Source organism: Lissotriton helveticus, chromosome 11 (assembly GCF_964261635.1).
Source record: "Lissotriton helveticus chromosome 11, aLisHel1.1, whole genome shotgun sequence".
Classification (NCBI taxonomy): domain Eukaryota; kingdom Metazoa; phylum Chordata; class Amphibia; order Caudata; family Salamandridae; genus Lissotriton; species Lissotriton helveticus.
In genome coordinates, this window is record NC_136072.1 from 971010519 (window position 1) to 971038300 (window position 27782).

Sequence of the window (27782 nt, forward strand, 5' to 3'; positions counted from 1 at the left end):
GTGGGGGCCCCTGATCCGCCTCCTCATTGCCTGAGGATCGCGCCTCTCCAAAAATCAGGGTGTTTCAGTGCCAGCCCGGGCTAGCTCATATGACCTGTTTGTAACAGTGGCAGTTCGAGGTGTCCATGCAGTCAGGTTACAGACCGTCCAGTGCCAAGAAGAAGGAAGCTAGTGCTCCCCTGGCCCACCCACCTCCATGAGTTGGAAGAAGGAGGGCGGGGGGAGGGGGGGTGGGGGGTAGGCTCACGTCGCCAGTCTCATCTCTGGCCTTTGGGGCCCACGGATAGGTTGGGCGGCACCTACCCCACTCATCGCACCCTGAGTGGACTTATTGCTCTGCTCCAGAGGCAGCCATGATGTTGATCGCTTCTGGCCAACTCACCCGCCGAGGAGACTTTGGCTGCACTGCGTTTGGCCCACTCTTCTCTGCCACTGCTATTGCTGCTCTAGGATGAGTCAACCTGTGTATGCGGATGTTCGGCAGAGCCGGTGAAAAAAGCACTGCAGCTTTGGGGCCACCCAGGCCACTATCTTGTATGGCTCACCAGCGACAGCTTGGCCACCCTCAATGATGGTTTGAGCCTGCTTTATTATGCTCCCGGTATCCTGATTTCCTGGCGGGAGCGCAGTAGCATATTTTACAGGGGTATTGGCATAGTATAGGAGGAATTGGCACAGGATGGTGACAGATAGCAAGGATGTCCAAGAGAGTCCTTAAAACGTGTCAGCCATCTTAGCTTCCTAGCCCCCCTTCCCTCCCCCCATGCCAAGTAGATTAGTTATTACCAGAAGAAGCATTTTGTCGAAGAGGCATCAATTTTTCAAAAGATGCCTCATGCGGTTAAAATCATCATAAACTTCACCAATCTGCACATCCAGAGGACATCGGTAACTACTTTGCCTGCTTTCAGAAGGCGTTATTTGTTGATTTTCTCAGAAACCTGTTTGCCTGAACTGAAATCTCATTCTGGTACTGTTTCCTTTTGAAATTGATTTTCCTTTCATGCCAATGTCTGTAGTTTGTTAATCAACAGTGTGAGGCATGTCATAGCAAAGGTATGAAGTTACATTTGTGTTCTCCTCCCAACACCGGTGAAAACAAATCTTTACTAATAATGTGTGTAATCTAATAATGTGTTTTCTTTTATATATTGCTTAATACAATCGTTTTTGCCATTTACGCCTGCTTTGAGGTTTTTTTACTATGGAGATTGACATATTTTTTATTTTCCAGGTAAAACCTGTTGATTTCCTCCATGAGGAGTGGAAACTGTACATAGACCATATTCAGAAATATACTAGTGACTTGCACAAGATATTTAATTCACTTTACACTCTCGATAAATCAAAGGTAAGCAAGAAATGTTTATTATATTCATTTGGTGTGACCATCGTAGGACAACAGTTGCTGACTTTGACTATTTGGTATTCAGTTCATTTGCAGTTTGTTGGTATTGGTCATCAGTATCTTACCCATTTGCGCTGCAAGCACACTTGGTGTGTGTGAATCATGGGGTGAGCTCAATAGTCCGCTTCAAAAGAAAAGAGCATGGTTGTATTTAAAATGTAAACTAGCAAGAAATTGCCCATATGCTGACATGAGCCCAATTCATAAATTATTTTTGTTTATGTACTTGTTTTGGACTTATGCTTTGAATGCCACCATTTTACATATTTCTAACATTTACGTTATCTTGAGAGTAATTTTGAAAATATATCAATCATAGTTTCCTAGGTATGCTAATGTCCCCTATAAATAGCTCAGTGAAAATGCACATTTGGTGGGCAGTCTGCTCAAGCACTCGTGGCAAAATTGCGTAAATCCCCCCCCCCACTTTTTTATGTTATTTTTTATTAATAACGAATAAACACTTAAAATAGCACAGCAGATATTCCACCACTGAATGTTGGAGTGCCACAAGGCTCAGTCCTGAGTCCAACTTTATTTAATATTTATACGGCCCCACTGGCACCCCTTACTGAACATCATGGGGCAAGAGTCATAACTTATGCCGACGACATCCAACTGTTGTTCACATGTGATAAGGACGAGGTGTTTAGTGATAATACAATCAATTTATACCTGACTAAAGTATTTGTCTGGTTCCGGCAAAACCAATTGTCATGCAACTCCGCCAAAACTGAAATAATCTTCTTCGGACACACTCTGGGGGACGAATGGCGTAAATGGTGGCCTCAAGATCAGTCTCCACCTTCTAGTCCAGTTTCCACTGTGAAAAATCTCCGAGTCTTACTTGACTCGGATTTGTCTATGAAGTCGCAGGTCCAAGCAGTGGCCGGCACGTGTTTTAGGTTTTTAAAAATGATGAGAAATTTTCTACCGCTGCTCCCCGTTTCCCACAGGAAAACAGTGATCCAAGCCTTGATTACGTCAAGGCTGGATTATGCAAAATGTGCTTTACCTGTGCATACCAAATTATCTATTGGGCCGCTTGCAAGTAGTTCAAAATGCAGCCGCAAGAGCCATTTCTCTGGTCGGGCCCAGGACTCACATGACCGCTCATTTAAAATCCCAGCACTGGCTCTCAGTGAAAAATAGGGTTAATTTTAAGTCCCTGTTCTTGGCCTTTAATGTGCTCCATAACAGCGGGGCTCAGTTCATCAAAAATATAATTATACCCTATACCGCAGCCAGTACTTTGAGGTCATCAACCCAACATTTGCTGTTGGTGCCTAAATTCATGCGGACTAAGAAGGGCGACGCTCATTCCAGGTGGTAGCTGGAAAACTATGGAATGGTCTGCCTCTTTCTCTCAGACAAGAAAAAGAGCTCTTTCGTTTCAGGCGCCAACTTAAGACCTGGCTGTTCCATCAGCAATGGGGACTTTGTAGGATGAGGTTGCACACTGTTCTCTGTCAAGGGGTACTTGTTAGCCCCGGGACACTCCACGGAGTAGCCGTGCGCTTTATAAATACCCCATAACATTAACAATACAGACCGTATCATGTACAATATTACAATCGACAGCTCTAAATTTCAAAGGCTTGCCCCAGCCGGGGTAGAAGGTAGCCCAAGACGTCAAGCAGGCAAACGTTACTCAGCATCCAATAGTGATAGGTCTCTCGGCGGCTCACAGATGTCCCCCCTGTAAGTATTCAATTTCTGCCATATTTGCGGCCATTTATTAGGGCAGCCTCTTGAAAGATATACAGTCTTTTCAGTAAACATACAATAATCAGTGTAATTCTCCCAAAGCTTCAAGGACGGTTTTTCAATTGCTCCCCACAACTTTGCAATATTGCGTTTGGCGACCATCATTCCGAATGACACCCACATCTTATCTTTGACATTTAGGTCTGAAGGGCCCCAGATGTTTAAAAGACACAGCTTAATATTACAGTCAGTGGTTACCCCCATGACTTCAGTCATGCAGTTCGTGACCCTTTCCCAGAATCTCTGGATGTATGGACACTCCCAAAGTGTGTGTATGAATGTACCAACCAGCCCACATCCCCCGTTACAATCTGCGTTGTCCCTAAATCCCATCTTCATCAATGTGGACCCCGAATAGTATATCCTATGTAGTATTTTAAGTTGAACAAGCCTCCGCCTGGATGAGACTGCCGTTTCTCTGGGGGATGCTAGCGCTTCAAGCTATTCTCAATCATCCAACCCGACTACGTCGTGGTCCCAGCGAGCACACAGTTGGAGAAGGGAGTCGGGAGATTGTTTATTAGTTTTTCATATATCATGGAGGTTGCTTTCTCCGGAAGGTGGTCATCTAGTATTCTGTCCTCTAGCAGTGATGACTCTGGTGGACTATCTCCCATGGGTATTACGGCTTGCAGCACATGTCTGACCTGAAGGTATCTGTAGTGTTCTGATACAGCTAGGTCATATTCATCTCTTAACTGGTCAAAAGAGATTACTCCACCATCTCTCCAAAGGGCCCCCACAGAAGATATACCAATTAGGTCCCATCTGTCAAACTCTTTGGTGACCCTCATGTTCCCTAACTGAACTGAGTCCCAGAGTGGGGTGGCCAGCGTGATCTTGTCCTTCCAGCCCGAACTCAGTGTGGCATCTCTCCATACCGTGACCGAATGATTGGTGGGCCCTGTTAATTTCACTCTAGAAGGATTGACGTACAGCGCTCCCCTGTAACTCCCTTCGGGTAATAGCCTCCTATCCATATTGAAGCCCAAGTCGTTCTGCGATCCGTACGTACAGTGATTAATGGTCAAAAATTAATGGAGATAGGGGGCAACCCTGACGAGTGCCCCTACCCAGCTCAAAAAGGGAGGACACCCTGTCGTTAACCACTACTCGAAACACAGGGCGGCATACAAGAGACGTACCCAACTGAGGAAACCAGGGCCGAATCCTAGTTTTTGCAACACCGCCAACATATATGGCCATTCAATAGTATCCAAAGGCCATGGCCACATCCAGCGAGACCACCACAGCATCTTCCCGAATAGTGTTGGCCTTTGCTCTTACCCTGTGTAGCCTCTGCAAGTTGAGGGAAGTATTGCGGGCTGGCATAAAGCCTGACTGATCAGGTTGGTAATCACTGTTTAAAGGCGGGTAGCAAGTACCTTCACCAGGATCTTGGCCTCCACGTTTAATAGTGAGATCAGCCTATAGTACGAACACAGGTGAGCCAGTTTACCTTGTTTGTGGATTACCACAATACTTGCCAGTCTTTGGTCCAGTGGGAACAATCCGGAATCCAGGCTATCCTGAAACATTCTAACCAGAAATGGCGTAATTTTATTAGCTGTCAACTTATAGAGTTCGACCGGTGAACAGTTGGGACCCGAGGCCCTCCCTCCATGCAGATTGTGGGATAGCTTTTTCCACTTCTCCAGTGTCCAGTTCTCTATCAAGGTCCGATCTCTCCTCGTCCGAGAGCCTAGGGAGGTATATGTCTTGGAGCATAGAGAGTGCATCTATTTCAGTATACCTCGTTCGGGAAGTGTACACCTCTTTGTAGTATTCAGCAAACTCCTCCGCAAAGGCCTGTGGGTCGGAGGTCAAGCCCCTGGTTTTAGTGGCGAGTTCCACCACTATGTGCCGTTCGCCTGGTCCCTACAGTCAAACCACGCCAGTAGCTTGCCTGCTTTGTCACCCAATTTGTATATTCTACACTGTGTGACTCTGTGCTGCGTCTTGACTGCATCCATTGACACTGCCCGAAACTCGTTCTGCTTGGGTAGCCATTCATGTCTTTTCTTCTCTGATTCTGACTCCTGAAGACTATTTTTCAACTTTAAAATCTCAATTTCCAACTGGTCTAGATCCTCACGCTTCTCTCTTTCTTGGAGGTGGCAATTTGGGAGACAGCGGTACCTCATATGACCGTTTTATAGCCCTCCCATTGCACTACTGCCGAATCCACTGAGTTTTCATTTTCATGAAAGTAGTGCTCCGTGTCACTGATAATACTCTTGCGGATCTTAGGGACCTTAAAATACATGTGGTTGATCGGGCTGTTCTTCCTGCCTATGGTTCCCCCACTTCTACCCGAGCCCATAGGGGTGCAAGGTCCGAAATACCTTGGGCTAAATGAGCAATTTCTCTAATGTAACCCAACTCGTCTGTAGGTGTGATTATGTAGTCTATGCGCGATTGCATTTTGTGGGCCCCGAGTAGAACGTATATGGTCTTTCCGTGGGATGAAATGCACGCCAGGCATCTGTAAGGCCTAGCGCAGTCAGAAAGTTGTTTACCCATGTAAGTGTGTCTGGTAACATTTTGGGCGGACACCTATCCAAACTATCCGACACTATGGAATTGAAATCTCCTCCCATAAAGAGCCTCCCAAGAGGAAGGGAAAGCAAGAAGTCGCCCAGATCCTTAAAGGCCTGGCTCTGTAGTCCAGGAGGAATGTACACTGACACAAGATTAAGTATGCACCCTTTCCAATACCTGGTAACTGCCGCAAATCTACCCTGGGTGTCTAAGTTAGTGGAGTTTATGTTAATTGCAAACATTTTACGGAGCAATATCCCCTCACCGCAGGATCCAGAACCGAAGGCTGAGTGTGCCACCAATTTGAAACCCCATCGAGACAGTGCCTTACATGTATTACCTAAAAGATGTGTTTCCTGGAAGAGAACTACATCTGGCAGGTGTTGTTTAATATATTGCAATACAATGCCGAATTTAATCTTGTCCCCGAGACCATTGACGTTCCAGGACAGCAACTTGAATCCTGGTATATGTGTCATGTCCCTGGTTTAAGGGTATTTAATTAAAAGCATCCTCCTGGCTCATCAGGAGAGGAACCCGCCCAAACCACCCTACACTCCCTACTGACCGGGTGCTCGGCGAGGGTCCAATCCCTGCCCATAGAAACTTTGGTATGTTGAGACTCATCCAGGTGATCCCATCCCCGGAGCTCTGCATTAGATCGGAGCAGGGCCCAATAGGAGACATCATATCTATGCACCAATGGGGGCGCATTGCTCTGCGGTGCAACCCTTTTTTGGCCTTTGTAGGGAATAACGGTGCAAAAATTCACAGTCACCAGTATGCAGTGGAAAGCAATCGACCCTTGTCTGTAATGTGACAAACTCAAACAACATGGAATGTAACCCCCCTCCACGCCTCTCACCAACGAGTGCCCAACTGGGGCATGATGAATGCGGTTATGAACTGAGATGCAGCGTGCACAGGTAACCAGCCCTCCCAATAAAACAAACACCACCTCCCCTCCCTGCCTCCCTGCATGGCAGAAATAGAACCTCCCACCATCCCAAACATGCAGATCTACTTTCACCCACCCCTTAAACTAGTGGGTGCGTGCCGCCAACCGGGCACCCACCTCTGCCCCAAAACTCCTCTTTTAGACATTCAAATCAGAGCCCTTTGGTCCCACCAATATCATATCTTGCAGTAGCCAACTGAACAGCTAATCCGAATACAACCCCCCCACTCAAAACTTCAGCATCTCCTACCCTTGACAAGAGGTCATAGTCTCTGACCAGTTCAGTGCGGCTACTCTACCCCCCCCTCAAAAGAGTCTAAATACAGACCAGACTATCCGGTGCCCCCATGAGGCCCTGCGTCGTCCATCGGGGCATCTTCCTCGACGCCGCCACAAGCACACTCCTTTCTGTACCTTCGGTTACGATCGTTCCTCCCTTTGCCTTCCAAACGCCAACCATCAAGCCAGTCCCAGGCATCTTCTAGGGTGTTGAAGAACCAAGCTTTCCCACACGTAACTTGGCTGGATATAACCTTGTTTTATTTAACGTTTTTTCTGTGAGTGTGCATTTCACATCCAAGAAGCTAAGCCGCTGCACTTTGAGGGTGAAATCCGGGAAGAAGGTTATCTTGCTGTTTTGGAACTCCAGCGAGGGTGAAACCCGGGACGCCTGTTGAATGGCATCTCTGTCCCTATAGTTGAAGATTCTGGCGACTATCGGGCAAGGTGGGGCTCCAGGCTTTGGTCTACCACCTGGCGCTCGACCGAGAAAAAATTAGAAAGTCTTGTCGGTTTTAGGTGGGTTGTGACCAGCTCCTCGACAAATAGCTTAACTGCCGGCTCCTCAGCTCTCTCCGGGACCCCCAATATGCGAAGGTTGTCTTCGTATTCGTTCAGCTGTTCTTCCATTCTTGCAGTGAGGGACTGCAGGTCCTCCACCTTTCGTTGTAAGTCAGACATGTCGGTTACTAGTGAGCTTGCCTTGACTTCCACCTCCTGCAGCCTGGTGTTCATGGAGCACATGTCCGCTCTGATGATGGACACCTCCGACTAAACGGATTTCAATGATGTGTGTACCGTCTTGAAGGCAGTGAGGATGTCCTGCAACGTCAGCTCTTTGGGTTCTGCGGCCGGTTTTTGCTCCTACACGGGGGTTATCACCCCCTTTCTGTTGATCCCCGGGCCCTTTTCCTAGGCGTATTTTTCCAATTTGGCCTGCGTGGTCCTGGAGTGACCACTCGTCATGGCCAGGGCTCTCTCGACGCAGTGCGCACAAGACTGTGGGAAGATTCCAAGGGGCTCTCTCTGGTCCACCAAGCAAATCCCCTTTGTAATAATATCTGTGCTTCACAGTCAGGGAAACCTTTTTGTCCATGTAGAAACGTCTTCATCTACTCCACAATGTGAGCGTACCGATTATTTTCCCACTCTGGAAGTGACTTGCCCTTGGTCTCTTTAGGAGTATCTTCTACCATGAATCAATTCCCTTTTGTCACAATAAGAATCCTTTGCAATTTTTTTGTGGCAGGCTTTTTGAACATAATAGCAGGAGTGTTATGCATTTTTCGGGTAAATTCAGGGCCACTGTTGCTTGTTTTGAATGAGAAGTGTTAATATTTAATAGCTGAATTAATAATGCAACAGTGCTCAGGAGTGCTCAATCAGGAACAACACAAAAGTACATCCTGCATTTGTCAACTTAATTCAAACTTTGTCTTTTGTCTTTGTTATTACTAAAATGAATTTTTGTAGGATAGGATTTGTGTTTGTTAAAACAGGTATGTTAAGAGCACACCATTTGTTAAAAGTTGAGAAGAGATTTACATTTTTTTTTAAAACATTTTATTGGTTTCATATGTACGAGTTACACAATTCGTAATCATTCACCATCTTCGTAGGTCAATTCTTCCAGTATCCCTCCCCAACTTATCACACATGGGCCATCCAATGGTGTATCAATTCAATTGACTAGTGCACCGTTGATTCATATATCGTCTGACGATACATCTCGAAATTGCAAACCTGAAACCTCTTACGATCACAACCCCCGAACTCAGATACATCCCACTCCCCACCGGTGTGTGTTACTGTAAACATCGTTTTCCAGACTCCGTTCGTGATGTAGCTACTATTGAAAGTGTCCCACAATGTACCTGTAAGGGGTCTTTATTGTGCCCAATTCCCCTTGCCTACACTTCCTCTGCTTGGTGATCCGACAAAGATTGTACTAACGTCTCACATGCGTTTTGCGGAATCTAGTGCCTTTTTATTATTTAGACGTCGCGCCTGCTGATATCTAAGGACACTTTCACTACCTAGGCCGTCTTTCAATTTCCAATGCCTTGTTATTTACCTCTTTGCTAGTAGTAACCAAAAATTTACGAATTTGCTTGTCACCTTGGTCTTTGATGTGTGAGGGAACCAGTGCAGTATGCATGTTGCTATGTCAAAAGTTAAATGTCGCTCCGTGACCACATTCAATACGTCTCCCACTTCTTCCCAGTAGTCCCCCAGCTTAGGGCCCTCCCACAGCATATGTTCCAGCTCTACTCCTTCGTTCGCGCACCGAGGGCATGCCGCATCCTCCACTTTAAAATACACCCTAATCCTACCCGGAGTTAAATATGCCCTATGTAGTATAAAGAAATGCACCAACTGAAATCTTGCATTCCTCAGGCTTTTCCAAGCCCTATGCATTATCTGTTCCCATGCTGTTTCCGCTATAGGCTTCCCTATGCCCGCTTCCCATTTTAACTTCAATGCGTCCAATGGCGCCAACCCTTCATTCAGCATTGTAGAATATAGACATGTGACCACCTTTAAGGTCCAGCCGCCATCATTACATATTGGCATGCCATTGTCGTTTTAGGTTCTGTGAGCCCTTCCCTCCATTGTGCCCGTAGTGCATAGACCAGCGCAGTGTGTATTAAAAATCCTCCCCTAGGTAGATCATATCTCTCTTGTAATGCCTGATAAGGTAATAATTCCCCGTCCTCATACAAATCCCCAATTACTTGGAACCCTGCCTGTTCCCATTCCAGCAAGGACGTCTAATCTCCTCCGTGGGGCAATGCTGTAGCCATCCCCAACGGGATTTCGGGCGCATAGGGATGTAGAACTCCTGCTCTACGCTGAGAACGATTCCAGCACAATCTCAGCGTCTTTTCTTCCATGGAAAGATCCCTAAGGTACAGCTTTTGTTGCATAACTATAAAGGATAGAACATGCCGTGGGATCCCCCTGCCTCTCAGGTGCTCCGGGCCCCTAAATTCCCTCGCCACTGCCTGCGTCAGTACCTGTAACTGGCTGCCAAATAGTACAGCTCAAAATCGGGAACCGCTAGCCCGCCCTCCTCCTTTGGCCTTATCAATGTCGCTTGGGCCACTTTCCGTCTACCAGACCCCCATAGGAGCCCTCCCTACAAAAAAGAATTTCAATGACTTAAAGATCGAGCACAGTATCCAGACAGGCAACGTTCTAAAGGAATATAACAACCGACGCAGTGCCACCATTTTTAACAACGCTACCCGTCCCATCACAGACAGCGGGAGAGTAGCCCAAAAAGCCATGCTACCCTTCAATGCTCTCATGCATCTCCCCACATTCCTTTCCAGCATTGGCTTTATGATATTTATGTACACCCAGATATGCCAGGCAGGTCAACTCCCAGCGCACTGCCCTGGACGTGGTGGGAGGCAGCTCCCCGGGCCTCGCCGGAAACTCACGTCTTAGTCCAATCCACCCGTAGACCTGAAATATCTCCAAACTCTGACAACAAGCTCGCTGCTCCCTCCGGTGCACCTACTGCATCCTCTAGAAACATCAACAGATCATCCGCATACAACGAAAGATACTGCCGATCTCCCCTGTACCACAGGCCTTCATAGCTCTCTCCCAATCTAGCTCTTGCCGCTAATGGTTCTATTGCCAGGGCGAACAATAATGGGGAGAGCGAACACCCCTATCTCGTCCCGTGGGCCACTCGGTATTGGGGTGATATCAAGGCTCCCACCTTCACTCTAGCCACTGCGGATGTTTATAGCACCCTTGTCCAGTCTACAAAATCGTCTCCTAATCCAAAGCGTCCTAGCGTCTTGTATAAATACGGCCATTCCATACTATCAAAGGCTTTCTCTATGTCCACTGAAAGCACCGTAGGGTTCAGTGCACCAGGTTGTTCCACTTCTAAAATCCTCACTAATCTCCGCACGTGAGAGGCTGTGTTCCTCGTCAGGATAAACCCAGCCTGATCCTCATGGATCAGATCAGTCATGTGCTGCAAGAGGCGAGTTGCCAGTATCCTACGATGTTCAGCATCGATAGTGGGCGATAGGAGGCTGTATCTGTCCCCTCCCGTCCAGGTTTTAATAACGGGATTACTAGTGCCTCCCTCATTGTTCCGGGGAGGTGACCTAGTCCCTTCGCCTCTCTGTAGACCTCCAGCAACCTCGGGGCAAATAAGTCCACATACTGCCAGTAGAACTCTACAGGCAATCCGTCTACTTCCGGTGTCTTGTTACGGGCCATGTGCATGATAGCACTCCTAATTTCCTCCATCGTTCTATCGCGGCCCAAGCATTTACCTTGTTCCTCTTCTAACTCTGGAAGGAGCATCCCATCCAGAAAAGAGTCAATTTCGGAGTCCCCCGCCACTAACGAGCTCCTATACAATGCCTCATAGTACTTCAAAAAAAGGCCCAAGATCTCACGTTGGGTAAACACAGCACCCCCGTCTCGATCTTCCATTGCCAAAATTGGTGAACGTCGCGGGGCTGGCCAGCCAAGCTAGCATTGTCCCTGCCTTGTCCCCCTCAGTGTGCGCTTTCGTGATATATGTTTTGTAATCAAAGCAACGTAGTCTCTCTATCTCCACCGCTACCGCTTCTTTAGCAGCAACTACCTCTGCCTGCACTTCAGGATGTCCCGGCCTTGCCAGTTCGGCCTTCCTCAATCTACTTTCCGCCCGGTCTACGTCCTGTAGCAGTACCTTCCACACTCCTACATGTTTACCAATGCAGAACCCCCGTATTACCACCTTAAAGGTGTCCCATTCCATTGTTCTTGTGGACGCCGTGCCAGCATTCTCGTTAAAATAATGTGTTATCCCTTCACCTACCTCGCTCTGAAAAATCGGGTCATCTAATGTTTCAGGCCGTAGCCTCCAAGTAGGGATATCTGACTCTGCCGCCATCCAGTGTATAGTAAACAACAGTGGGTTGTGATCGGACAGTGTCCTGGTGAGGTATTCAGTGTACGCTATGGAAGGCACTATCAGTGTGGAACATAAGACTGCATCCAACCGAACATGCAGGTCGTGCATCGAAGAGAAGTATGAATAGTCCCGGTCGTGTGGGTGGTGTGTGCGCCATACGTCCACTAAATTCCATCCGTTTTGCCACTCCAGCCTACACTTAGCTAATCTATGAACAGGGGAGTCCGCCAGCGGGGGATGCGACCTGTCACGTGACACATCCGCTATGGAATTAAAATCCCCACCCAACACTACTGAGCCTGTAAAGTAATGTGCTGGTGTGCCAGACAAGCGTTCTAGGAAGCGCGCCTGGTCGATATTTGGTGCGTAAATACTACAGAGCGCTAAGTCCCTGCCGCGCAGTCTCCCTTCCACTGCTACAAATCTGCCTTCAGGGTCAATAGTCTGTTTCGTTACCTGAAAAGGAACCCCGGCCCTTATCCAGATCAATGCCCCCCGTGCAAACGCAGAGTATGCAATGCTAAATACTTGTCCTCTCCACCTCCGCTGCAAAACCAGACCCTCAGCCCTGGTAAGGTGAGTTTCCTGAAGCAATGCTATATGGACTCCTCTCCTGTCTAAATATGCATGGATCTTGTGGCGCCATGTCATTGTGTGGAGACCCCTCACGTTCCAGGTAATACAGCGTAAATCAGGTACCGCCCCCATCACTGTAGTACAATGTCCACATTTCGATTCTTACCCCAGTAAACACAGTAAACACACCGGTGACCTCCCTAACCCGACCTTTCCCCCAACTACCCTGCCCTACCCCCCCTGCCCCCACACCCCCAAGACAGGACCTATAACCAAACTGCTAGTCCCCATCCAAACCACTGCAACAATCAACACACACCTAAGCCCACCAGCAGGTACTAAGGGCACGCCTTATGGGCCATGAGGGGTGCTCAGTTCCAACGGGCTTCTGCGTACACCCTGGAATTACTCCCGCCCCGAAAACCCGAAGAAACACAACATGCATCTTCTTCCCCGACACCAGTTATAGTCACATTGAGCATCGACTAATCATTCGAGCCTATCACTGCACGATCGAGACGGAGGGACCCCCCCCTGCGCAGCCTCAAACACCATCATCTCATCTTTGTAATAGTGTCCACAGTCCCTTCAGCAGGCTCATTATAGTCTCCCAGTGTTCAAACCTTTATTCGTACAGTAGTCCATCCGCTGTCGCCGGTTTGACCGGTGGCAACCGTATGCTGTCCGCTTCCGAGGTCTCAGTTTCCGATTGCTCCTTGTCCTTCTCTGAGTCTGTGCCCTCCGGAGAGTGCACCATCCGATCTTCTGACAAAGCAGATACCGCCTCCAGTACTCCCCGCCACTCCGCCTCAGTTTGTGACGTTGAAGGCTTCCTTAGACCCCGCCACCGTTGCCGAAGTCTCTGCGATTTGCGTGTTGGAAGCCCCTCCGATAGGTCTTGGGCCCATCGTTCCCGCCCATCCCTAACCGCTCTATAGGATTCTAGCCACGTCCATGCCTCCTCCGGAGTTTCATGGAAACAGGTCTTGCCATCTATGATTATTCTCAATTTAGCTGGAAACAACAAGGAATACTGAAGACCCTTCTCCCTCAGCTCTTTTTTAACTGGTAGGAAGGACGAACGGCGCCATTGGATCTCTAAGGTATAGTCCGGGAACAGATTGACCTTGCTATTCCCTACATGATAGGGGCCATCAGTGCGTGCCTTTTGGAGTAGCAGATCCCTGTCCCGAAAGTCCAACAGGCGCGCCACCACCGGTCGAGGGGGTCGCCCCTGCTGCGGCGGCTTAGCAGGTACTCTGTGCGCTCGTTCCAAAGTATGAAAGGATGACAATCCCTCTGGAGCCACCACTGATTGCAACCAGTTCTCTAGGTATTGCACCATGTCCGGTCCTTCCACTTTTTCAAGCAGGCACTCTATGCGGATGTTGTTCCACCGATTCCTACTTTCAGCATACTCAGCGCCCCTCTCCAACGCCACGATACAGTCCAAGGCATTCATCACTGTAGTTTTCAGTGAAGTCTGTGCTGGCTCTACTAACTGAAGTACCCCCTCCACTAGTTTCACTCTATCTGCCAGCTTAGAGTGGTACGCTCTTAGTAGGCCAAGGCCCGTTGCCACCTGTGCGATATCTTGCTGCAGGGCAGTGCGGGAGTCTGCAATTGCTGCCAGGATTATATCAAATTGCTGCTGCATTCCAGGGTCCCGAGGCGCCTCCTGCGCGTCCGGCTCAGCCTGGCCAGGGGGCTCACTGTCCGAGAGCGGCTGTGCCCCATCTTTCTTCCCCTTCAGTTTCCCCATACCGAGGTCCTTCAACGTCCACTCTATCAGCGCCAGGGATTTGGTCAAGTCTGACGCACCCAACAAATACCAGGTTTCACATCCAGTGCACGTGGTTCCAGGAGTCCGACTGTGTGGACGTTTCCCCTCGCAGCTGTTGAATAGGTCTAGTCCAGGGTCGCAGTGAACCACTATATCCCAGCCGTACTCATGCCATCGCCCCAGTCAGAGGGTCGTGACCACCCCCGCTTGGCCCAGCACACGCCTGCTCGCTGCTGCCTCCATGCGCATTACCAGCTTCAACGGCTCAGTATTGTGGCCCTCCGCAGAGGTATAAATGGTGAAGCGCCATCACCGGTGGTCCCGAACGGGATTCGCTCTCACCGTCGTTTTGAGTGTGAGCCAAGCTTCATCTGCTTTGTCTGGTACCGTTAGCGCTAGTGAAAGTGGCGCTAGGTCAACTTTATGGGCGCAGCTAACCCCCAGTCTCTCAGGCCTGCAGCTGAGCGTTGTATTACGGGAGGTAAGTCGCTTAGTGCGGTCTGCCGTGTCCTACCGCATCTCCAGTGACCCGCCCCAATCACTCCAAATCTCCAGCCGTAGTTTCTCTGGGCGCCGGCTCTCCACTTCCGAGCCCGTCCCTGCTCAGGTCTCCTGCCGGTAGCCAACAGCTGCCCTCGGGCGAGCGCACACCACTGCGCCCCGGCTCGCAGGCCGCAGCGTCCCCGGGGCCCCGCGCCCGCCCCCGCGGCCCCAGGTCCCGCCACACCCCACTCACCAATGCGAGGCCGGACTCCTTCCAATGCCCTCTGGCCGTCTCCCGCAGCCGCAACGACTTCTTGTTGTCCTGGCTCAGCTCCCGGGGGTGCAGGGATGTCCGCACTCTCGGCGCCGGCCGCCGCGCCTCACTGCTGTCGTTTGCTTCCACACAGGGCTTATCTAGCGTGGGCCGAGTTCGCCCGCTCCCCGTACTGCTACAGCTCCGATTCTGCGCTCAGGGGGCCCCTGCCGTCCCAGTCTCCCGATTTGCTGAGCAATCGGCTCCCCAGCGAGCAAGCGGCGGCGTCCCTTAGTCCAGGCCCTGGATCTCTTGTCTCCGCATCGCCGCCATTTTGTGGACGCCACTTGCTGCCGTCCCGGGTCGGGAAACCGCCAGTATCTCCCGATTCATGCCCATTACAGCAAAGAAGCCGCACCAATGCAGGCCTGCTCCGCTCTCAGATCGTTCGACGGCATCAGGGGGTCCAATGCATTATTCAAGCATGATTATTTCGGGTATTCTGGCGGAGCGCAGTGCTCACGCAGCTTTCCCCATCGGCCTCCAAGCCACGCCCCCCAAGAGATTTACATATTGTATTCAAAATCAATATATACAGATTTCACACATTCATTGTAGTTCTTTGCAAAAAACTACATTTTATAGCCCAGGGTTATCAGAAAAGAGGCAATAAGAGAGGATATATATGAGAGGATATATATGAGATGAATGGTTATAGCCTGCGCACCCTCGTATGTACAATTCTCCTCAATAATCAATCTTAACAAGTATATTACATAGAAATGTGTACAGATCCTGTCACATATACACAAGGTGCACTTTTCCAAAGCCCTGATGGTGCTTTTACATTAACAACTTAATTTTCTTCAAAATTAATTATGCAAACTTTTGCCTGTTTATTACATAATTCGAGGCTGGTCAATGAACATAACAGTTCATGAATCAATTGTACCAAATAAAATGAAAGACTAGCCAAAATTCAATTGATGATCAATGTGCGTATGATATCACATTTAATATACAATTCATTTAAATAACAGGTTCCATGCTTCCTGTACAGTGTTGTTGTTACCAATGCATTTTGGGAGACCCTTCTTCAGGGTGTAAATCTCCACATATAGAATGCTGGTGCGGTGTGGAGATTTACACGGCCGGTTGGCGGCTTGAATTCACTTGTTTCATGAACCTGCTGACACATTACTGAAGACGTCGGGGTTGCGCTATATTGGCATGTTCCCCTGAAGAAGTGTCTCCCGAAATGCATCGGGGACAACAAAATATTTTGTAGAAAATGTTTCTTGCCATCATAGTTGCGTGAAATATAGTATACATACCTACGGCACTTGCCAGGAGTATAGAAACAGTCTACTGTAGGTGAAGGTCTCCGATACTTTGAGTAGAGAGGTCTGCATCAAGTGAATCAGGAGCAAAGGAGTCGGTAGGCCAGGCTGCTTCATGGGATTCTTCACAGTGGGTACAGAAGTCTACATCTCATCCTTCATTAATGGTACAGGAAGGCTTCCATTTCAGAAAGGCCTACATCATAGTGCCAGCTCAATGGCTGAAATGGATTTCTAGAGATCTCTCTGCTGCAATTTACCAAACGATATGTGGACTTTCTTTTACTATAACCTGATACTATCGCTATTGTAAAGTGCTGCTCGTTATGCCTGGAAATTCATACATATTTCCTTTGCAGATATCAAACGTTGGATATGAAGACGACCTTATGTATGGGAATTAAATATCAACCTTTTCAGTGGGTCCAGTGCGCAGTGCGAAAGATCAGTTCGAAGCATATGAGCTGTCCATTGTATACTTTAGCATAGATCGCCATATGGTGTTGAGCTCGGATGTTTGCAGTCTGTTTTTGTCGAAGAAGTCTTTGTAAATCACAAGATAGGTGACTCCTCCTTATGGCGACAGTGGGCATGGGCATCGACTCTATCCCCAAATAGTTTTTTCCCGCCATCGGGTTCAGGTTCGAATGTGACACCGGGTCGGTGTCGTTATCGATACCCCCTTCGACACGCAATCACCTACCCCTCGACAGTATTGTCTCGGTTGCGTTTCCCCTTTTCGACGTGCATCTTATACAATCGAAAAGACTTAGATAAACTTCTACACAGGCCATTGGTCCTACCCGCGCCGATTCCGACAGAAGTCGATGGAACGGACCCCCTTCAAGAAATGTCCCAGGTGTGCTGCTAAATTCGCACACTCGGACCTACACCCATTGTGTAATCTCTGCCTCTCTCCGGAACATCGAGAGGATACCTATGAGGCTTTTCTATCTTTCAAGGCTAGATGCCATGAAATGTCCAGAGGAAGCAACTCCATTCCGGACATCTTCCATCCAGGTCCGACAGCCTTCCGGAACAAGCCCAGGAGGAACCGGTCTCAGTCTCCACAGATGACTCCGAAGATGAAGTCATCTCAGCTCAGTGGGCCGTGAGTACCAAGACCCCTGCCTCACCTAAGCCCATACCAAAAGCCCCGGTAACACCTTCGCCACAAGGCCCAGGTCCACACCGGTCGGACATTTCAGATGCCCCGCCCTCGGCTATGAAAACCAAAGACAAGCCTTCTGGCTCGGGCTCGAGACAACCACACTCTGGTACTGAAAAATCACCTTTGGCACCGAAGTCCAAGGCTGCCGATATGCCACGCCTTCCTCCATCGGTACCGGAAAACCCTCCTGGTAAGTAGCATTTTCCTTTCAGTTTTCTTGACCTCCTCGGCACGTCTGCTTCCACTAAAGTCTGCTGCCTAGTACAGTCCACCTTTGATACACATTGTCAATGTCTCCACCATTTGGCTTCCATTGACTGCAGAATTATCTGTATCCTCATGCATTTGTGCAATTTCCCTCTCCTGTCTTTCTTCCAGCTCTCCAGGTTTGTGCACCCACCTTCCATGCACTCTCATCCCCCCCTTGTAACTCACCATTTCTTGTGCGACTGTCTTCTCCCCACTGATCAGTCCTTGCACTGCTGCCCTTCATAGCAGTGGGATCTCAAATCTACCCACGAGCAGTACTGTTCATGTACTTCTACACAATACTTATTCAATGGTAGTACCAACCCCCTCACCCGTTCCCCCTTCTTACTTCCTCACACCTCATCCTTTCAAAAGGCCCCAATATATGATATGTTTGATTTAAATGCTGGAAGATGGAGTTAACTAAATCCACTTCATAGGTTCGACAGGACTACAATTTATTTTCTCCAAATATCCTTATATGAAAACCATTATTCTTTAAGATCAAGAGTAGAGTTGGTGCAACTTCTCAAATAAAAGGAATTCATATATCACCTTGACTGATATTTGGGGGCATTACTTTCCATGTAGTTCACAATGGGTCAATTCATACTCCCCCATGAATAAAAGTATAATGCCAAATGGCGTGGAAGACTAGCCAACCGCCTCCAGACAAAAATGGAGGAGCTGACAGTTTGATTGTCTCTCCACTGTTGATTATGGAAATAAGGATTCCAAATGGCATGTTTTGAACCCCATTCTACAAGTGCTTTGACCACGATTTAACTGATCCTCGAGAACAGTCAAGATTGACCATTTTACATTTTCACTCTAGATACAATTTTTGTTATTAACTTCTGAGCGCTATTCGTCACCCAGGCACACTCTTTCAATGCTGTTCTCAGACGGCGGCTCCCACTATCTGCAAAAAGTGGGCAGAAATGTCTGCTATCCGCTCTCATCCATCTACACTCTGCTCTCTCCCATAGCTCTCTGTTCACAAATAATCTGTATTACCAAAGTCAGTTACACCAAGGTCGAACAAGTGTCTAAGCAAATTCTTGCACTTGGTTCCTGCTGTTCCGGTTGTGTCTGGGAGCCCGTGGCATTTTCCCACCTGACTCTGGCCCTACCTGCCTTTGCTGACCTGTAGTCCTCCCACCGCCGCTTCTCCAACACAGCGGCTGCCGAGAGGAGGACTACCTTCCCCAGGCGGCTGAGCGCCGCAAGTCGGCCACGTCATCACACGCGCCCGGAGGCGCCTTAAATCGCGCTCCTCAACCGCGTCGCGGGAACGCGCGCGGGACGTGCTGGGCAAAGCCCGGGCAAAGCGCGGGCCGTCCAAGGCCGGAGGAGGCTGGGCTGGGCCCACTCCCCTTGAGGCTCATCTTACCGAGTAAAGGTACTGTCCTCACATTTATAGTCATCGCCTGTTGTCAATCCCCCTTACTGTGCTGGTGCGCCGACTATTGCCCTGCTCATTCCTTCCTTATACATCGTGTAAGTGGACACTACTCATTGACTATGTGTAGGCTAACACTGAGCAAAAGATCTGTGACAAAATGTAATGGTACTAATGACGATTTTATTTCAAGAGCGGAGGCAATTGTAGAACGCGAGATCGATCTTGTACAGAGAAGATTTTCCTTGGACCCCTCTAAATTGCCGACCTATGTAACTCTTACGGACACCCCAATAGTGGAACATTCATTATCACAAACAGTCCAAGTTATGCAAAATACAAACAATGGGAGTCCTTCTGTTGATTCCTTTTTGTCTATAAATCAGGTCACAGATAACTTAGTGGCAAGCCCTGGCCTTTCGAGCAGACGGCGGGGCGCTAAGGCTTCAGTGGTTATGGGTCAATCTAATAGTGAGAAGAGTGATAACCCGATCAGGGAGAAGAAGATCAGCCAGAAAAAAAAACTGTTACTAAAGGGGGGGGTCACACGTAAGGAAACAGTAACTCCAGGTCTTATATCTAGGTCCATGGGTACTCAAACCGAAGGCATTTATTTTAATGAATCTGCAAGGGACATAGGAGTACTAGAGGGCCTCGAACAGTCAATGACAGTCATTTTAAAAACAGCCTTATCCTCAATCCATAGACGAGTCATTGAACAGCAAACTTCGGGAGTTGAATACTGAAATTGTCCTACTTAATACCGCTGTTATTCACTTGGGGAAGAGTATTGGTGAAGGGAAAATATTAGCAGCAGAAGGTCAAGAGCTGATTGCTACACTAAAAGCTCCATTAACAAAGATTCTGGGGCACATTGATGTACAAGTACCGGTGGGTAACACAAAGGATACAGGTGGGATTAATCTAGATAGACCATGCCCTAATGCTAGCAAGGAGTTGGTTGGTCTGTCTCCGACTAAGAGGAGGATTCCACCAACTCCAGATATAGGTAAGGATATAACTGGTCCCCCGCACAAATCCAGGTAGCGCACACAATACAGTCCCAAAGAGACAGATCTGGTCCCCAATACGGATGTATTGGACCTCCCTCCCGCCTCATGCCCCTATGTTATAGTGCTGACAGGTGTGCCGGTATTAAAAAGAAATCAATTGGAATCGTGGGGTAATCTAAAAAATAAAACTATCGAGTGGCTAGTCAAACATAAAAACTTTAATCAGAGGGGAGCCAACGAAAGCATAATGGTACGTAGGGTAGGGTTTGTGGGAACCTCACCGAAAGTCATCCCTGGGGACTGTATAGTCATCAACTTTAGGCACCCACATCTGGTCTGATCCCTGTTAAGAACCTATGAAGAAACTTCTACAACCCAAACAAACATTCATGCTCTTCCATTGGGCTATTTCTACAAATCCCATCACATTAAAACTGTAGCTTTTCCCAATAATATAAGTTCCATTGTTCTGTCCAATAGATTTCAAGATTTATCCCAGTTGAAAGCAGTGGATTGACTGCATCCACTCAGGGAAATCAGGTAAGGGTGGAATTAAAAATAGATGTAGGCAAAAAATGTAGCACATGTGAAAACAACGGAAGAAGTGAATGGGATAACAATCATGGCAAAGAAGCAGCCATTCTAACTGAAATGACTCCAGGTATTATTATTAATCCCATAGTATCTACCGACCCAAATGACACCCAATTAAACATAATTTCATGGAATATAGCTGGCTTGAGGAAGAAAACAATAGACCCGGGGTGGAACAAATACATTGAGAAATTTGATATATGCTTATTGCAGGAGACGTGGGCAATCAAGAACGTACATCGTGTGGGCTACAAAAGTTTTTTTATCGCAGCTACTCCTTCACCCAGAGGCAGGCCAGCCGGAGGTTTAGTTATCTGGACTAAAATGACCATCAATGGAACAGTGCAACAGCTAGAGACGCACTCTCCTGACATTCTTGGCATTAAAATTGTGGCTAACGATGGCAGGGCATTTATACAATGTCTATAGCCGACCATGCCCGGCATCAAAAGAATCGCTAGTATTTGCCCAATTGGAACAGGTTATCAGTAGGAACAGTATAGGTACAGGTGTAATACTAGGAGGTGATTTTAATTTGAATATGAGCCAATAAAGGGACTGGAACATATTTACGAGTTGGAAGACATGGTAAATGAGATACCCGAAATATCCGGTTTAAAATCGGTCCCATGTACATCTCTTGCACTCCAAATAATGAGCCTAATGATGACCAATGGGTTAAGATCATGTAGTGGCCGTCTCCCTTCTGATAAAATGATGGCTCCTATATTTTCTAGGAACTACTCCCATAGTAAGTTAGATTATATAGTATTGTCCCTTGACCTTTGGAAATATGCAATTGACTGTAAGGTAGAGCCAAGATTGGAAAGTGACCACCGGCCAATCGAATTATCATTAAAAGGTACGATAATACCTAGTATTGTAGATAATACTAGTTCCTTCCCTGCAAGTACTGACAATGTAATTGTTTCTAATAATCGTTGTGCAGTTAAATGGGCACAGACATTGGACAATGGTACTAATTTAGCAAATATTTATAACTTATTGGCTTCAACTTTTTCCCCCCTTATACACAATGAAGCTGCAATAGATGGGGATTTGTTCCTGGAACTACATAAGGGATTCTTTAGTGCAATAGTCCCCATGCTAACAAAGACAGTTAAAGCAGATTCAGCAAGAGGAAGTAGGAGGCCAATAGGGAAACCATGGTATAATAAAGCCTGCCGGAGGGCTAAATCTGAACTAATAAACTCAATCAAAACTAAGAACAATAGCTTAAAGGTAAGGGAAGCTCGACAAAGATACAAGAAAGCTCTCGTGAATGCTAAATCGGTCTGGGATGATTTAATTTGGTCAGATATGTTACTTGCGGCAAGGAACAATGATTCTTTTTTATTTTGGAAACTAGTGGCTAATAAAAATCATAAAGAAAAGCATACCGGAGAAGTATATCTGGATGGAAAGACGTGGAGAGACCACTTCACTTCCCTATATGCAGCCCCGGAATCTGAGGTTGAGCGGGATTGCCACCCAGTGTTTAACCAGGAAGAGAGTATCCTGGAGTTTAACCTAGAGGAAACAATTTTAGCAATAAATATTGTGAAAAAAAGTAAAGCCCCCGGTCTAGACTCCATTCCAGGAGACCTGTATAAACATGACCCGAGTATCTGGGAGCCATACCTTAATCACTTGTTTAATTTTATAGCTGCGGGAGCTGAAATACCTGTTTCATGGCGGGGGGCAGGAATTATTTGCATCTACAAAAAGGGGGATAGGAGAGATCCAGCTAATTACCGCCCTATCAGTTTGATAGATATACTGCAAAAAATGTATGCCAGGCACCTTTTAATTAGAATTAATTTATGGATCGAAGAAGGGAATGTACTTTCCAAATTCCAAGCGGGATTCAGAACCAAAATCAGCACAATAGATCAAGTGTTTAGGTTTTGCTGTTTGAGCTGGAAATACATCAGTCTAAAGAAGGGCCATTTGTATGTGGCATTTATTGACTTAAGAGCTGCTTTCGACCTCATCCCCAGGCATCTGCTGTGGGAAGCACTTGACAAACAGGGACTACCCGCCAATATCTTAGAGCAGTTAATAAGATTACATCGTGATAACTTCGCTATGGTAAGGTGGGGCCCAGGGGGTGAATTAACAAGTTCTATCCCCATAAAAAGAGGAGTGCGCCAGGGCTGCGTCCTGGCACCTACCCTCTTTTCTTTGTTTGTTAATGATGTTCCCATTTATTTAAGTAAATGCAGAAATGATTCACCTAAACTGGGGGGAGAGGTGGTGTCGTCCCTACTGTTTGCGGATGACACCATTCTAATATCCCAAACTGCAAATGGTTTACAGCGTCTTCTTAACTCCTTTGCCTCTTATTGTAGTGATAAAGGATTAGAGATAAATGCGATTAAGACAAAATAATGGCCATAAATCCCCACAGCTCCTTTAGAGGAAATCTGGTCCTAGGCAACCAAAAATTGGAATACGTACAAAATTTTAACTATTTGGGTGTCTCACTCGATTCCAAAATGCAGTGGAAAACCCAAATCGAAAAAAGCAAGCTACTCCTAATACAGAATAGTCGCCCAATACTAAAAAGGCACTGGGATAGCCAGAACAAAGCAGTGCTACCTGCACTCGAGGTGTACCGAGCTAAAGCACAAGCAGCGGCCTTATACGGGGCCGAATTGTGGGGCCCTGCATGTAAAAAATCATTTGAGGTGAAAGAAAACATATTCTATAGAGCTTTCCTAAGGATACCCGTGCGTACCCCTACAATCCCGATGATGTTAGACCTTAAGATGAGGCGCACTGATCATCATGCAATACTCAGACCACTAATGTTCTGGGTACGGTTATGGACCATACCGGCACTCCTTCATTATAGGGCAGCTTTAGAGGAGTTAAAAGACCTGGATATCTCCAACTGCATCACATGGTTCACGCACATAAGAGTATGGTTTGAGAGGGTAGGACTGTCACATTTTTGGAATAGTCCCAATGCATTAACCCCTAATTCGAGAAGGACATTAAAAGCTATCTTTTGGGTCTATATGAATGAACACAGAACTAATGATATATCAAATGGCTCTCTAACTAGAGAATTTCTTTTTTTCAAAGTAGACCCTCATTATGAATCCTTCCTGTATGAACTGAACCCACCATTAGCTAAAACCCTATACCTTAAATTTAGGTATAGAATACTCTTGTTAAAAGTTGTGTTGCAAGGTGGAACAAAAACAGCGATGATAAATGTACCATGTGTAGTGGAGGTGGGAGGGAGGACATTACTCATCTTCTGTTCTTCTGCCCTGCCTATAAGGCCCAAAGGATAAAGTGGATTAAACCTCTTTGTATAAATCTAGGAGTGCGGAGGTTCAGAGTAGCAGAAAGAATCCTATTAACAGATACGCGCCAGGCTCTAGTATTTGGCATTAGCAGGTATCTGCTTGCAGTGTATTTCATAAGGAAAAGAGCGGGAGATAAAATATAACTGTTATAACCTCACTGAACATAGCTGGAATCGATTATATCACTAGGAAATGTTTACATAGTGTTTTTTTTTTTTTTTTTTAAATTGTAACCAAAAAACTTATTTTTAATTATATCCTATATCGTGACTAATTCGATTAATCAAGACATATTGTAATACCCCTATTTAGTGTAGTACTGATGTATATAATGGTTTTATAAACCCTTTTATGACTGTATTTTACTGTACTGCCTATGTACTTTTATGATACTTTGTATCGAAATAAAGTTAATTGAATTGAAAATTGAATTGAATTCTTGCACTTTCTAAGTTTTTGTAGGAGTCCTTTTAAGGGAGAACATCATATATAGATTTTGTAGTGTATATAACAACACAGCTCAGACCAATCAGAGCCGGAATCCCCATTAACTCAGTCTAGAGGATTAAGAGCATTACATATTTTGTGGCTGAGAAGCTGCTTCCCTGCTGCTAAGTAAGGGCCACCTCATTGCTTGCTTTCATATTCCTTTACGTCGGACCCCGTGTCCAGGAGGCCAGAGCTACTGGACCTCAACAGAGTTGAGTCCTTTTACCGGTGCTGTCGTAGGGCCTGCCTTGCTGGCTGCAAGCTGGGCTTAGTACAACCCTTTTCTCACTTGACTCTCAGTGATAATGAGAGCAAGCAGTCACAGGCTTGACTAGGAGGTTAGCAGGGGGCATAAGGGATCAGCATTCCACACCACTCCCTAGCAGCGTAATAAGGTCAATTTCTAGTCCAGTGCTTGACCTGGTATCGAAGATAAGTATGTTATTACACATAGAACATAGAATTCTAGTACACATACAGTAATGCAATGATACCCGATTTCCGGGTGCGAGTCTTTATGCTTCCAGGATCCTTTTCTGGCTAGTTCAGCTACCCCCTCCACCTGTCCATCTTGGTTCTTCCCCATCTCCTGTGATGCAACTACTTTTTAACCTCCGCCTGAGATAGGCCAGTGTGGTGTGGATATTGAAGGTTTTAGCTGCTGGTGTGATTCCTTGTTTATTCAGATGCTGCCAAGTCATAGTTGATGTAGCTCAGCCCGGGTTTTACTGGTGACCCAGTCCTTGGTTTCTAAGGTTGATACTTGTTGAAGAATCTCCTGAATAAGACTGCAATCGAGCTAGCTCGCGCTTGTTTGTATTTGAACCATGTTCCCCTTCTCCAAGAGCACCTTTTGTGCCTTGTATGTTCTCCCGGACGAGTTAGTGGCGTAGCTGGCAGTTGATCATCGGCTTCATAGTCTTGTCGACCCAGCTCCTCTGAAGCAGTAGAATTTGTGTTTTTTTAAGTGATCTAGTTATTACTTTAATTATGTGCAACAAAATAAGCCCCTCTGAGGCCCTCACTTTTTATTTTAGTTTATTTTCTTGCATGGTGGAGTCTGAAAATATGCAAACAGATTCTGTCCCAGATCATAGCCTTTTCTGATGCAATAATTCGACATTCTGAGCATTTTAAGTCCTTTTTGGGTGTTTTTACTGTTTACTGAGCAGTGTCGATATTGGTGATCACTCGTGTCTGAGAGCCACAATTCTGGTGCACTCAATTTTTTTTTTTTTTAAGTTTTATACAGCGCAAACTTGACCCGAATCGGGTATTAGAGCGCATTACATAGCACCAAATGCATCACACGAGGACTCATTCATTGTTAGGCACGGGTAGATTAAGTGATTTTCCCAGAATCACAGGATGTTCAGCGTCATTGCCGAGACTCGAACCCAGTTCCCCAGATTCGATTTTGACCGCCCTAGCTGTTAGGCCAACTCCTCTCCCAAATTGGACAAACAAGTTACACACTGTGATTTTGTTATGTAGCTAGGGCAAGCAGTAAAGGCTGAGTGTAAAAGGTGGTAGGGGTGAGAAACTAGCATACAAGTGGCACTGTGTAGAACTCTCATTAACTTAACCCCTTGCATGCTGGTGACGAACCCCAGCCGTCACGCTCCGCGGTGCTCGTGTGCGGATGACGGCTGGGGTTCGTCACGGCCCCGCCCTGTTCGTTTGTTTACCGCACAGCGGCGGAAACGGGCCAGCATCGAAGGGGTTAAACATTCAGTCTCTGTTTTTACCTTTGAAGAGGATAGTACACTTTTATAATAGATAGATAATTAAAAAAGATAAAAAATCTTCTAAAGCGAAAACCCTACTGTGCTAGCACTTTCTGGAGCCAAGATACAATTCCAACTACTTTCACCGCTCCTGTACTGTTATCACAGCTCCTATTTCCTAAGCACTGGATTTCCTGTAGCTAGCGCAGTGGGTTTTATCTGGGCTGATTCAGGAATTTTCAGCACTTGTGAATTTCTTATTTCTTGAAAGAAATTGTCCATGCAAGTCATTTGGGTTTATGAGAAGGATACAGATGCAGGGACTCTGGTTGAAGGTTTTGCAGTGATCCATCCTTTGTTGTTCAGTGCACTGATACCTCGGCTGCTTAGTTTTCAGTAAAACAAAAAAAATAAAGGTGTCCCACAAGCATTCCTAAACTCAAAAACCCAACACTCCAAGAACAGGAGTTCCAACCTATTAAAGTTATGGTTGCACTTTAAGATCTGGTGCTGCAGTCATTTGACGTTGAGTTTTATTCACCAGTGCCCAGTTAGAACGTAGTGGAGGTCACTGAAGCACAAACACATTTAGGGCTCAACTGTGTTTTTTGTTGGTTTTTTTTGTCAGTGGTTCAAATATCACAATGGGGCAGCGCTAGCCATGCTAAGTTTGTACCTAAAGCCAGAAGTGTTCCAGTGGTGGAGGCAACTGCATGAATGTGGACTCTCACTGGTTTGTTATTTTTACTCATTTGGGGATTTTGCAGAGTGGTGTAAATGACATTGAAGTAACCCTATCGGTCAATGGCTTCAGCAGTTCCCACTGGGACCTGCACTCAGGGTTCAAGTTTAAACTGAAACTCTATAGAACCGTACAGCCTAGAAAGATGGGTTATATCAATCTGGACTCCCGGCAACCTCCTCCTTCCAAAAGAACTGGACCACATTCTAGGGTTGTTTTGGAAGATTTTCTCCTGTTTTTTTTGTGAATGCGAAAAGTACAAGGCAGGAACCCTGTCAGTACTAAATGGGTCAGCGATGGTGCAGGCTCACCAGCTCATCAAAGGTAGGTGGCGTTTCATTTACTCTGTTCAGATCCTTGTGCTGGCTTGTAACCTCTTCAGATCACAGTAGCAATCCTTAAATCCTGATTCCGAGCCTACAGCCTAGTCTTGAAGGAGAGGAAAAACCAAGCAGAATATCCACTTTTAGTTCTATTTTCTTACAATGGTGTGCAAGCCTTTTAAGTGTTCAGATGATCTACCAAATGCTGGCTCGACGGGATAGAATTTATTGGCCTGTGGTGACAGGACAGGTACATAGAGCTTGCTTCATTTAATTTAAGAAGTTCAGTATTCCACTCTGCCCCCCCCCAACCCCCAGAGAAGCGTGTGCTTCTGTCTTAGTCCAGTTTTCCCAAGTTTTGAGGCCAAGGACTATGCGTCAGAACTGTTTGTACTAATCTGGTTAGTTTGTGGATCAGATAGAACTGTACA

General features: G+C 46.7%; 1 protein-coding gene across 2 annotated transcripts in view; it reads left to right on the top strand.

Annotated features, from left to right (window-relative positions):
- Positions 1-27782, top strand: part of HPS4 (HPS4 biogenesis of lysosomal organelles complex 3 subunit 2) — a 287681-nt gene that overhangs the window by 91116 nt on the left and 168783 nt on the right. For both annotated transcript variants that reach the window (XM_078667309.1, XM_078667310.1), the window contains exon 6: positions 1235-1351. In XM_078667309.1, the coding sequence (XP_078523435.1) occupies positions 1235-1351 (117 nt within the window). The remainder of the gene's footprint in view (positions 1-1234; positions 1352-27782) is intronic.